General features: G+C 42.8%; 2 protein-coding genes across 2 annotated transcripts in view; one reads left to right on the forward strand and one right to left on the reverse strand.

Annotated features, from left to right (window-relative positions):
- The window catches only part of LOC137536095 (ATP-dependent translocase ABCB1-like), a 152,774-nt gene that overhangs the window by 109,072 nt on the left and 31,136 nt on the right, over window positions 1–12,566 (forward strand). Inside the window, exon 21 of the mRNA XM_068258131.1 lies at window positions 8,801–8,941. Coding sequence (XP_068114232.1) covers window positions 8,801–8,941 — 141 coding nt within the window. The remainder of the gene's footprint in view (window positions 1–8,800; window positions 8,942–12,566) is intronic.
- The window catches only part of LRRTM3 (leucine rich repeat transmembrane neuronal 3), a 349,591-nt gene that overhangs the window by 104,883 nt on the left and 232,142 nt on the right, over window positions 1–12,566 (reverse strand). The window lies entirely within an intron of this gene.

Raw genomic sequence — 12,566 nt, forward strand, 5'->3', positions numbered from 1 at the left:
AGCATAGCTGGGACTAGTAGGCGTCATGTCGGCTGCGTGTGCTGATTCGCCGACTAGTTTCGAACGTCACATCCGTTCTTCATCAGGGCGTGGTTTGTACACGGTGGGCCAGGCATTCATAGCACACCCCGGCTCCACCTACTATGAGTTGATTGGTCGGACAGGCCGTGATTCCTCAGCAAGGATCCCATTCAGTATTCCGGAACTCGGACATCTATACTTATATTCATACAGTTCCATGTTGTCCAAACAGAGGCATCAATTTAGGCTTCATTCATTGCGCTCAACACTTGAAGTGAGTGGCCAGGTGAAGGAGGTGAGCTAGATATCAGAGGTGGTGGGTATTGAAGTTTATTCTTCTATTGTGTATGAACTCACGTTATCTCCCACTCACACAAGAGCAACCAATCAGTACAAAGCACCATCAGTATTCCCAGAGCACCCATATAGTTGAATCGGCTTGCTTACGCTTAGCTTACTCTCAGTCCAGGGGAGGCCACAACCTACAATCCCAGGGGTAGGGGGAGGGAAGGGGGGAAGGGGGGGGGGGGGGAAGGAAAGAAGGGGGGGGGGAAAGGGGGGAGGGGGGGGAGGGGGGGAGGGGGGGGAGGGGTCTGGAGAAAGTGGGGGGACAGGAGGCGGTAGGGTGACCGGGAAAGGAGGGAAGGGTTAAAAGGATTAGGTAGGGTATGGGAAAATGTGGAGGAAAGAAGGGGGAGGGGGGGGGGGAAAGGTGGGGAAGGAAGAAAAAGGGGGGGGGGGGAGGGGAAAGGGGAGAAGGGGAATAAGGGAAGGAGAAGGGGGGGGAAGGGGCAGCAGAGGGGGAATCAGGAGCAAGGGGAAGGGAAAAGGGGGGGAAAAAGGGAAGGGATTCCCACTGAAGCGTTTAAATTGAGACACTAATTCTATAAGAAGCTTTTTAGTGAGAAATCAACATTCAGGCCCTGTGGACTTCTCGACCCAAGCCGATACATCCACATCGCCTCTAGACGAAGAAGCATTTCCTCCGTCCTCTCCGATCTTGTAGGCATGTCCACACAGTCAATACACATCGCCTTCAAGCCTACGATTGAGCTATTGTGCATTTCCTTAAAATGCTCAGCAATTGGTGATTTTTTCTCACCACTTGTGATATTGCACAAATGCTCTAGTAATCGAGTCTTGAATGCACGTGTTGACATGCCTACATAATACCTATTACAAGGACAGACAATGAGATAAACAACCCATAATGAATTGCAATTCATAAATCTCTTCACCCTATAGTTTCTTGAACCGTCTTGAGAGGTAAAAGTGTCAGTTCTCATTACAAAAGTACAGGCCTTACAGGACCCACAACGATACATTCCCTTTGGAGGCGGAACTCGATCTGGAGGTCACCCTGACATCATCGCCGGGGACTGGGACGGAGCTGCGGCGAACGGCTGAAGGGAGAGCTGCGGCGAGGGACATGCTGGGAGCTTGGGGCTGGAGGAAGCCCTCGGTAAGTAGCACTTATTTTATGTATATTGCCCGATGACTCCTTTAAAGAGAAACTGTCACAAAAATTTAAAAATTTTAAACACATACAAATAAGAAGTACAATTCTCCCAGAGTAAAATGAGCCATAAATGGCTTTTCTTCTATGTTGCTGTCACTTACAGTAGGTAGTAGATATCTGACATTATTTGTATGTGTTTTAAATTTTAAGATTTTCGCAACAGTTCCTCTTTAAGGACCAGAGACTGCTGGTACCAGAAACCGCCGAAAACCGCCAAATACTGACGAATCTCCGCACATACCTGCCGCTACCGCCATCCACGCCAAACACCCAGAGCCTCAGGCCACTCACTCTGCCGTCTCTGTGACGGCAGAACTCTGTGAACTGGTCAGGCGCCGCTTTCATGGGCTACTGACCGTGTGATCAATGTAAGCTAATGGGCGTTGCTTACATTGATGACAGGGTCAAGAGCCAATGAAATCGGCTCCTGACCGGTCACAGCGAGTTAGCAGCAGTATATCCGGAATCCGAAATACTCTAACTAAGGTGATGACGTCCTGGAGCCAATCAGAGGGCTCCCAGCAGAAGCCCTGGCAACCAATCACAGAGGGGAACCCTGGCCAGCCCCACCTGACCTCACTGAGCCAATTAGAGGCCTCCCAGCCTAAGCCCTGGCACCCAATCACAGAAATGAACACTGGCCAGCCCCCCTTGTATAATAAGGAGGGCTGCCATGATGAGACAGATCGTTTTGGCTTGCTGAATGCTTCCTGAAAGACATGCTGCAGTGCTGGTGGCCTAGCAAGGGCTGCCTGGACACAGTTATAAACCTTAAGCTGTTCATTGATTAACCCCTTCACTACTCTATAGTAATAGTTAATTAGCTTGATTGATGTCTCACAGTGTGACAGTTAGAGTGTGTGCTGCACAGCTGCAGTGCTGCTGGGCCAAGGGCTGTACACAGTGATAAGCTCAGTGATTAACCCCTTTACTATCACTACACTATTGTTAATTCATTAATGTGTTAGTGTGCACTAGTGTCTTCTCCTCTGCTGTCTGACTGTCACTCGGCACTTGGCACGTGGCACTTGGCATGTGTCACTTGGCACCTGTCACGTGCCAAGTGACACGTGCCAAGTGCCACATGACACTTGGCAAGTGCCACGTGACAAGTGGCAAGTGCCACATGCCAAGTGCCACGTGACACTTGGCAAGTGCCACGTGCCACGTCCGGCATGCTCCTGGCACACGTTACACCTGCTGCTGCATTGCCCTGCTCCTGCTGCCTGTGCATCTCCCATCGCCAGGCCAGGGTGCCACAGGCCACTGATACCACCTATATTTAACCCTAAACACAATTGCAGCATAATTTTTTGGAGGTGTCTTGGCTGAAAACTGTCATGTCCCAGTTGTGCGGTTGGACTTTGGACACAATGTGGGCTGCACGACCGCTGTCTGGAACCTAGGCCTAATGTTAATTGACAGTCATTTTTTGGGGGGAGGGGGGGATTTGAAGTCCTCACATCAATTAGTGTTCCTCTTTGCAAAATAATGATGATACATGCCTCATTTACCCTCAATACCCCTTTTAAGTTATTGAAAAGGCACTTTCGGTTTTTCTATCCAGATATCCAAATAGGCCGGATATCCGCGGATATCTAAAAGGCCGGATTCGTATATCCGAACCGGATCCGGATATCTTGGTATCCGGATCAATTCGGATTTTAAAAAGCACTATCCGAACATCCCTGGTCATGACAACAGGCACAACATCCACCGTCAGTCCTGAACAAGAGGATATTTAAGCTGTATGTAGTTCAGGTTTTTGGATTCAGTCATCAATAATACAGGAAGCAGCCGTCAAGAAATGCAGTGGAGACTAAGCTTTGGCAGGACGGCAATGAAAGCCTTAGATAAGTCGTGCAAATCTAATGATGTCTCTAAGCAAAGGTTAGACTCGTGCAGGCTTTGGTCTTCCAAGTGACATTCTATGTTTGTGAAAGCTTGACGGTATATAGACAAGATAGAAAGTATAATGATGCCTTTAAACTGTGGTGCTACAGAAGACTTCTACAGATATCTTGACAGCTCAGAAAAAACAAGCACGCAACTTTTCTCAATAAGCTAAAATAAAAACAGCTTCCATAATACAGGCATATCATGAGACGTTTCACCTCGCAGTGCTGAAGTCCCCAGTTCAGTTCCCGGTCAGGACACGATCTGCATGGAGTTTGTATGTTTCTCTGGGGTTTCTCTGGGAACTCTGGCTATTTTTCACTTTACAAACCCCTGCTGCTACTGAGTGGCGCCTTACTTGTGGCTACAAGAACTGTTAGGCACTGCTATTTGGCCTGAGGAAATGGCTGTGCACCCACAAAATGTGTTGCCAGTGCAATAAAATTACATTAATACTTGAATTGTCTTCATTGAGGTAAGCCACCTCACTTTTTTTCATTGTATTTGTTTTTAATGCATTTTGTCTTCTCTGGGCACCTCTTTCCCCTTTATGCCTGCTGCTACTTTAACTGGCTACTCATCAGATCCAAGATGATGTTAGATCAGTGGCATAGTTATACAGGATGCAGTGGTAACAATCCCATCAGGGCCCACTAAGAGCCCTTCTTCCATCTCTGTATGGGTTCTTCATTGGTGCTTTAAATAGTACTAATTATTAAAGGGGCAATGAAATCAGTTTATTTACTTAAAGGGAACCTGAAGCGAGAAGTTTATGAAGGCTGCCATATTTATTTCTCAGTTGTAGCAACATGCACTGTTTACAGAGGTTACAGGACCTACAGGAGCTAGATAAACAAACAAACAAACAAACAGTGAAACTTGTGGGCAGCCAGTGCCACCTTGTGCTAAGCTGGAAAAATAACATATGCTAACACAGTTTTGACTGAAGAATGATTTTATTACAATAATAAATGTGGGATCACAGCCACTTAAATACGCTGCTTCTCTCATTTATATTGTAGCAGAGTTTCGATGTTCTATATCAGTTTTTATGTATAGAGTACTTGAAATTGCACAATGTAAAACTTGCCCTGGAGCCTATAGCTTCTTATCTACGCCATTGGCAGGGATGTTAGACTATGACTACGGCAGGATCATAGGGTTATGCGTTCTTTTGATCGACAATACGTGAATAATTAATTATTTAAAGAACTTTGTGTACTCTGTATAGAGTTTCAGAAGATGTCAGAGTTATGTAAATGCCTAATAATGATAATAACATTTTTTCACATTATTATTGATTTATAAAGTGCCAACATATTCCTTGGTCAATTAAACATTTTCTAAGCCCCAAAGCAAGTGGAAAAATATTCCGTTTTTTTTTTTACCTGAAAGTTGAAAAGGAGAAAAGTTAATTGAATAGGGACCCATGGGAAAAGTGAGGTTGAGGTGTCATCCGCAAAGTTGTTGCTAGGGGCAACCCCAAGTTTAAGCTTAAACATTTTCTGATTTAATTCAACCCATGCTTCCTCTGCCTCAGTCCCTTTGAAATTTCCATCCACACAGCACTATGATTGTCCTCTATCTGAAAATGTTAATTAAATCATCCCTCATACACCAAATCCTCCCTCATGCTCACCTATCATGCCTGCCAAGCATCTGGTGTTGTGAACATACGTTTTGAATCACAGCTTGATCTTGTGCTTTGATTTATAGCATGATATTTTGTTTCAGATACTGAAACCGAAAGGTTCCTCCACTTTAGAACGAGTATCTGTATATCATATATCATCATCACTGGCTTATTCCACAGCTGTTACAAACTGTTTTTAGCATACTTGCTAGAAACTATGACTACATTATATGGCTTGGTGTTACAGATAGACAGAATTCCCCTATTTCTGTTTGTCCTAGTTCATAAATTTGCAAAAGTTCAAAAAAGGAAGAAGGAGATTTTTTTGTTCACTTTACACTCTTAAATCTTCCAATGACACACTCATTGCACAGGGAGGTGCTACAGATCAGAAGAGATGCTAGCTCTGCATATGCACAGTTGGAGGTAATCACGCTAATCTCATTGACAGCAGAGAGTCATGCACGCTTGCTTTCCTGCTGAAGCACGTGCTGACCTCCAGAGCAGTGATAAGGAGGGATTACAGTAAAAACAGATATACTGTGTTAATCCCCACAAATGAGTCCTCCCCCAAAAATAAGCCCTAGCTGTATCAGGCACAAACTGGCCTGGGGCTGTGGCATGCAAGATGGGTGCCTCACTGGCCGCCCAATGTACCTCCTTCAAAAATGTATGGTGGTGGATGGACATTGCCTAAGCCCTGGGACCCACTAGAACGTTTTTTTGGCAGTGTTTTTGGCCGACAATAGGTGGTGATTCCAACAAGAGCTTTGCTAATGCATCTGAATGGCAGGGAATTCACTAGTGCGATTGCAAATATGGTTAATCACAATTGCAGGATTTGCAGCATTTTGAGCATGTTTGCGCTCAATGCTATGTATAGAAGCATTGCAAAATCACTTTGCGAGGGGGGGGGGGGGGGGTGTTTGGGATATAAATAAACTTTATTATACTTACTGGGTGTCCCAATACCCAACTTCCGTCCATAGCCCCACCCCATAACAGAAGAGTTCACAGGTGCTTCTCTGATTGATCCAAGAGAAGCTTCTATGACCTCTACCTTTAGGCAGTGGGGCTACGGAAGGAAGCCGGACATCGAGACACCTGGTAAGTATAATAAAGTTTATTTTAAAAATGTTTTAAAGAAAACCAAAACGCTAATCCATGCGCAACTGTCTATGACTGCTGCCTGTAGCCCTGCTGTGTATGCGCACCAAGCAGCTGGCACCGAGGTACAGACACAGGAGGACGCAGCGACAGTGGTTTTGTTATATAGGATATATATTTTTAGTAAATTTAACCACTTTACCCCCAGCGGTGCGGATTTCTCCGTCCCTTTTTCCACACTGTTAACACCAAGGGAAGGAGAAATCCGACACTGATGCTGCTCCCGCTGCTGTCCGCGCTCCCGCTCGCTCGTCCGCATGCCCCCGCGCTCGTGCACGCCACCCCCCGATCGCCCGGAGATCAATAACCGGGAAAAACCTTTCCCGTTCGTTGATCTCTGCCCCCCGCAATGATCAGCTGCTTCTACGAGAAGCAGCGATCATTGTGAGAAAAAAACAGTTTCCCAGCCACCTAACCCTTCCTGCAAGCGTACTTCCTGTACGCGTGCAGGTCGCATAAACAAAAAGTTACTGTGGCCATCTTGTGGCCAAATAGTAAAACTATACCCTAAAGCATTTTTTCATATACAAATACATTACTTTTACACTAAAAATTAACTCATTACCTCCTACACTCCCCAATTTATTTATTTTTTTTGTAATTAAAAAAAAAAGTTACAATTAAAAAAAAATACATAAATAGTTTCCTTAGGGGCTGAATTTTTTAAATATTTATGTCAAGAGGGTATAATACTGTTACTTTATAAACTACGGGCTTGTAATTAGGGATGGACGCAAAACTGAAAAAAATGTACCTTTATTTCCAAATAATATATTGGGGCCAAACATTGTGATAGGGACATAATTTAAACGGTTTTATAACCGGGACAAATGGGCAAATACATTTCATGGGTTTTAATTACAGTAGCATGCATTATTTGCAAAACTACAAAGGCCGAAAACTGAAAAATAATACATTTTTTCCCACATTTTTTCCAATTTTCCCCTTAAAACACATTTAGAATAAAATAATTCTTGGCATAATGTCCCACCTAAAGAAAGCCTAATTGGTGGTGAAAAGAACAAGATATAGTTCATTGTGATAAGTAATTATAAAGTTATAGACGAAGGAATGGAAGGAGGGCTGAAAGGTGAGAATTGCTCTGGTGCTCAAGGGGTAAAACCCCTCAGTTGTGAAGTGGTTAATCAATGGCACAGCAATAGGAGATGCAGAGGTTGCAGCCGCACTGGGGCCCTTGGACCAGAGGGGCCCTTCCTCATCTGCAGTATTTGCTTTTCAATGGTGCTATGAGGGCAATGATCACTTCTATATATGCTTTGAATAGTGGTAATCAGACAAACTGTTCCCCTCCTCTGCTTACACCTCTCATACTGTGGAAGTTTTATTGCACCATATGAATTGTTAAGCTAAACAAAAGTTTGCTTTCTAAAACACAGAAGGTATTTGCGATAATTCAAGTTGGAGTGAGCATATGATGTCTCCATGATGCATCACTGCTGAATATGCAAATCATCCTTTGTTGTCCCTGTAAGCTAGCCACACCTCCAGAACCGCTGGATTACAATGATGGGTCAGCTTGCGAATATTACAGACCCACAATAACCTAACATGCATACAAACTGTTTCGGATTGTATAATTGCCATACAAATGGTTATTTTGAATTCCATAAGCGTAATTACTGTCGTGTAATTTCGAGTTTCGCTGCAAATTTGCGTTTAACATGAAATTTTCGTAATTTTGTGTTTTGTATAGAAACAGTTATTTTAATTACGAAAATGGACGTAATTACGTTCCTAATAGCAATTATGCAAATTTAAGTAATTACTAAACTCAGGAAAGTCACTCATTTGATTGCTGATAATGCAAAGGCTCCTCCATTTTCTGTCGCTTTAAATGTATCAGGATGCTCTACATGCAGCCATTTCCAAGACAGGTGCTCTTTCTCAATGTGCACTTAGCGGTCACGCTGAGAGACTTGGTTTTGGGCCTTGCAATATCTGATAATGCAAAAGTCCCTGCACATGCTGTTGCTTTAAATGTATCAGGAGGCTCCACCTGCAGCCACTTTTAAGACAGGTGCTTGTTGTCAAGGTGTACTTAGTGGTCATGCATGCGGAGAAACTAGGTTTTGGGCTTTGCGATATCTGATAATGCAAACTTCCCTGCACGTGCTGTCACTTTAAATGTTTCAGGAGGCTCTGGACTGGAACACAATTTTGAGAATGGATGAATTTCCGCATGAAATACGAATCTTCAATTTGTTTCCGTTACGAAAACAATCGTAGTTACGAAAAACCATGGTAATTACAACATTTTGTGTAAATGAAAAATGTTGTTTAATTTTGGGAAGTTGCAAACTTTTGATAACGGCTGTAATCGTAATTTTGCGTAATCGTAATTAGGTCATTAAGCTCAACACTAGTTCAAAGTTCCTCAGCTAGACCGCTGCTTATAAAAAGCATGTTTGCTGAATTGCATCCCTCCTGATCAAAACAGTGGCTCTGAATCTATATACGGTATTTATAAGGAAACCGTAACAGGCTAGTTCAAACTGACAATGGCTCTCCGACAGACTCTCCGTGTTCTCTCTTTCTATTTTTAGGGATTCTTTGAAAAAGGCTCCCCTCTATGGCATCACTTATGGCGTGTCCCAGTCGATAAACTTCTTTGTCAATGCAGCAATATTCCGATTCGGAGCCTGGCTGATTGCACATTGCTACACACAATTTGAGAACGTGTTCATGTAAGTACTGTACTCTACGGCAACAATGAACTTAGTCATACTTGTCTTGCTGTGCAGCTGCTAGTAGTGCTTAACTGCAGCTGGCTGCCCATTGTAGAGAAGGGAGCGGGAGTGGGTGGTAAAAAGATTGTACAATTGTGCTGTGTAGGGCTATTATGGGGAATTGGAACTTAGTGAGTATGCTGACACAGTTTACAGATACAAAAATTCTGGATCTATGCAAGGCTAGTAGCTTTCCTATGAAAACTTAAAGCAAACCTAAAGTGAAAATAAACGTATAATATACTGAACTCTTTGTGTAGTACGGATAAGGAAGAGAACATTAATAGCAAAGAAAAGAGTCTCATTTTTTTAATTTTCAGTTATATAGCTTTTTGTAATAACATTGCATCAATATGTCATACTCGCAATTTAGAAGCCACACTCTGTCTTTTAAGCTATAAAACAAAGCAGAAATAATGATGCTTCGAACCTTCCTGCAGTAAAACCTTACCTCAAGTTGTATCCCGCCGTTTCTTGGCTGTTTAACCCATTCGCGCTCCGTCGTTTTCACGTGAGAAATGTTGACCTCCCATTCATTAGCCTATAACTTTATCACTACTTATCACAATGAACTGATCTATATCTTGTTTTTTCCGCCACCAATTAGGCTTTCTTTGGGGGGTACATTTTGCTAAGAGCCACTTTACTGTAAATGCATTTTAACAGGAAGAATAAGAAAAAAAATGGAAAAATTCATTATTTCTCAGTTTTCAGCCATTATAGTTTTAAAATAATACATGCCTCCATAATTAAAACTCACGTATTGTATTTGCCCATATGTCCCGGTTATTACACCATTAAAATTATGTCCCTATCACAATGTATGGCGACAATATTTTATTTGGAAATAAAGGTGCATTTTTTCCATTTTGCATCTATCACTATTAACACGTTTAAAATAAAAAAAATATTGAAATATTTCATCTTTACATTGATATTTAAAAAGTTTAGACCCTTAGGTAAATATTTACATGTTTGTTTGTTTTTTTATTGTAATGGTTTTTTTTTATAGTAAACATTTTATTTGGGTAGTTTTGGGAGGGTGAAGGGTAAACAATAGATTTATAATGTAAATGTGTGTTAATTTTTATTTTTTTTTACATTCAGTTGTAGTATTACTTTTTGGCCACAAGATGGCGGCCATGAGTTTGTTTACATGACGTCACTCTAAGCGTAACACACGCTTAGAGTGACGCATCAGGGAGGGAACAGCCAGAAAAAGCACAGATCCTCGAGAGAAGCTGTCGCTTTTTCAGCGGGGGAGAGGAATCAGTGATCGGGCACCATAGGCCGATACATTGATTCCGTGGCTGCCGAATCCGCGGCCGGGAGTGCGCGTGCACGCGCGCGATCGGCCGCGGGAGCACGCGGTAGCACGTATGGTTCCTGGACGTAGTTTCTACGTCCAGGAACCAAAATAGGTTAAAGAGAGTCTGAAGCCTACTACAAATGCTCTTTTTATTTGACAGTTATCTTGAGCAATATCACCAGTGCTAAAACGCTGTATTCCCGCAGCAAACCCCCCAAGTCCCCAGGGCAAAATGCGGGGATTGCTTCCTGGTAGAGGTAGTGCTTTGTGCAGTAGCTCTGCCTCTACTCGCGTCAATCCCCACTGCTTGCCGCTTTTCACGCCCCTCTGTCTTCTTTCACTGGTAACTGTATAGGCGTAAAGAAAAAAAACACAGGGACACCAGGAGCCCTTATGGTGTATTATCTCAGGATAAAAGTCTAAAAGATATATACGAGTAGTACTACTCACAAGCGTGGGTTGCTTAAAGAGGCAACCACTCAGCCGTGCATGTGGGGAAGTCCCGTCCCCACTCAGTCTTTTCCTAGGATTAGTCACAACTCCTTGAGAAAAATTCTTCACTCCAAGTAAGTCGTGAAGGCCCCACGTGGTGGGGTGGTAAACCAGGTTGTAGTAACAATAGGAGGTGCCCTTTTGTGTTTTAAGATGCTTCTCAAATAAATCTATATATATGAATAACAATGTTCGCCTACCTTATTTAAGGAGACTTCCAATTTTGTAAAAGGTATAAACACTTTATTGTTAACAAGCACTTCAGACAACGCGTTTCGTGGCTCAAACCGCTTCCTCAAAGCACCCTACTTGACCTGAGGAAGCGGTTTGAGCCGCGAAACGCATTGTCTGAAGTGCTTGTTAACAATAAAGTGTTTAAACCTTTTACAAAATTGGAAGTCTCTTTAAATAAGGTAGGCGAACATTATTATTCATATATAGATTTATTTGAGAAGCATCTTAAAACACAAAAGGGCGCCTTCTATTGTTCCTACAATCTTCTTTCACTGAGAGGGGCGGGGAGAGGCGGAGATCCGCGCAGAGAGTGACGTTAATGGAAGCAGAGCTACAGCGCTAAGCTCTGCCTCCACGGGCAGCAAAATCCACGACCTGGAAAGTATTTGGGGGGGTTTAATTACTTCGTACTGCCACAGGAATGCAGTGTTTTAGCTATGCTGATATAGCTCAAGATAAATGTCAAATAAAAACAGCATTTTTAGAAGGCTTCAGACTCTCTTTAAGTGCTTCAGAAAACAGTACTGTATTCAAACAAGTTAAGTTGAATAGCTCAGAGAAGCTTTTTTGCATAGATAACAACTGAAGTTTTTTTAACTCATCTTGTACTGGAAAACAACATGAGACTCTTTTCTTTGCTACTAATGTTCAATTTCTTAGCTGTGCTACACATACGATTCATTATCAGATACGTTTATTTTTGCTTCAGGTTTGCTCTAATATTATCATGTAAAACCCATGTCGGAACATTTCCAGTTATCACTTATCCCAGTCCATGCTGCCTCTTTTTGAAGTTCAGAAAAAAAATAATTGCTTTTCATCTTGCTGAACTTGGGTGGTAATTTACGGCCTGATCTCCCAGCCATTGTTGTTCTGATTTATGAAGCTGTGAAATTGCATGGAGTGAATGTGAATCTCAAGAAGAGTCACTGTAAGATGGTGTTTGTCATTCGAGTTCTGATTTACTACGGTTTTCCAGTCTGGAGTACACCGGAAACCATACCAGCTCTGGATGTATGAAAACTTTCCTGCAGCTGCAAGGGAAACGTTTGTAATCATCACCAGAGTCATATAATGCCATAGCAAGGGTTGGTGAAAGGTTAGTGCGACAGAGATTGTGAAATTGTGGCACACACTGCAATTTCTTTTAGGCCGGTTTCACTTTACGCCATTGCCCAGCATCTGCCGCATCGCAATGCAAATAAACACAAACATATGCAGCAAAGTACGGGAAAGGGTCATATGCATAGCACCCATCACTGCACACCCCTAACCCAGTGACATACTCCCTGCTGGACAGGAAATACATCACTGGGATTCCCAGGGATCCCAGTCTTATTCCCGTTGTTCTGCGCATGCGCAACCGCAATGCTGCCGCCAACCTTTTTAAAAGGTATGCATTGCCCATTGACTTTTATTACTTGCTCTGCCACGGTAGTCTGGTGGTAACATGCTGTTTGTACAAAACTTTTTTTTTTATGTATAATGAATTGTGTGTGAGCTGGGACTCAGCAGATCTGCAAAAATGACTTTATAAGACACCTTGAG

This window comes from Hyperolius riggenbachi, chromosome 10 (assembly GCF_040937935.1).
Source record: "Hyperolius riggenbachi isolate aHypRig1 chromosome 10, aHypRig1.pri, whole genome shotgun sequence".
Lineage (NCBI taxonomy): Eukaryota > Metazoa > Chordata > Amphibia > Anura > Hyperoliidae > Hyperolius > Hyperolius riggenbachi.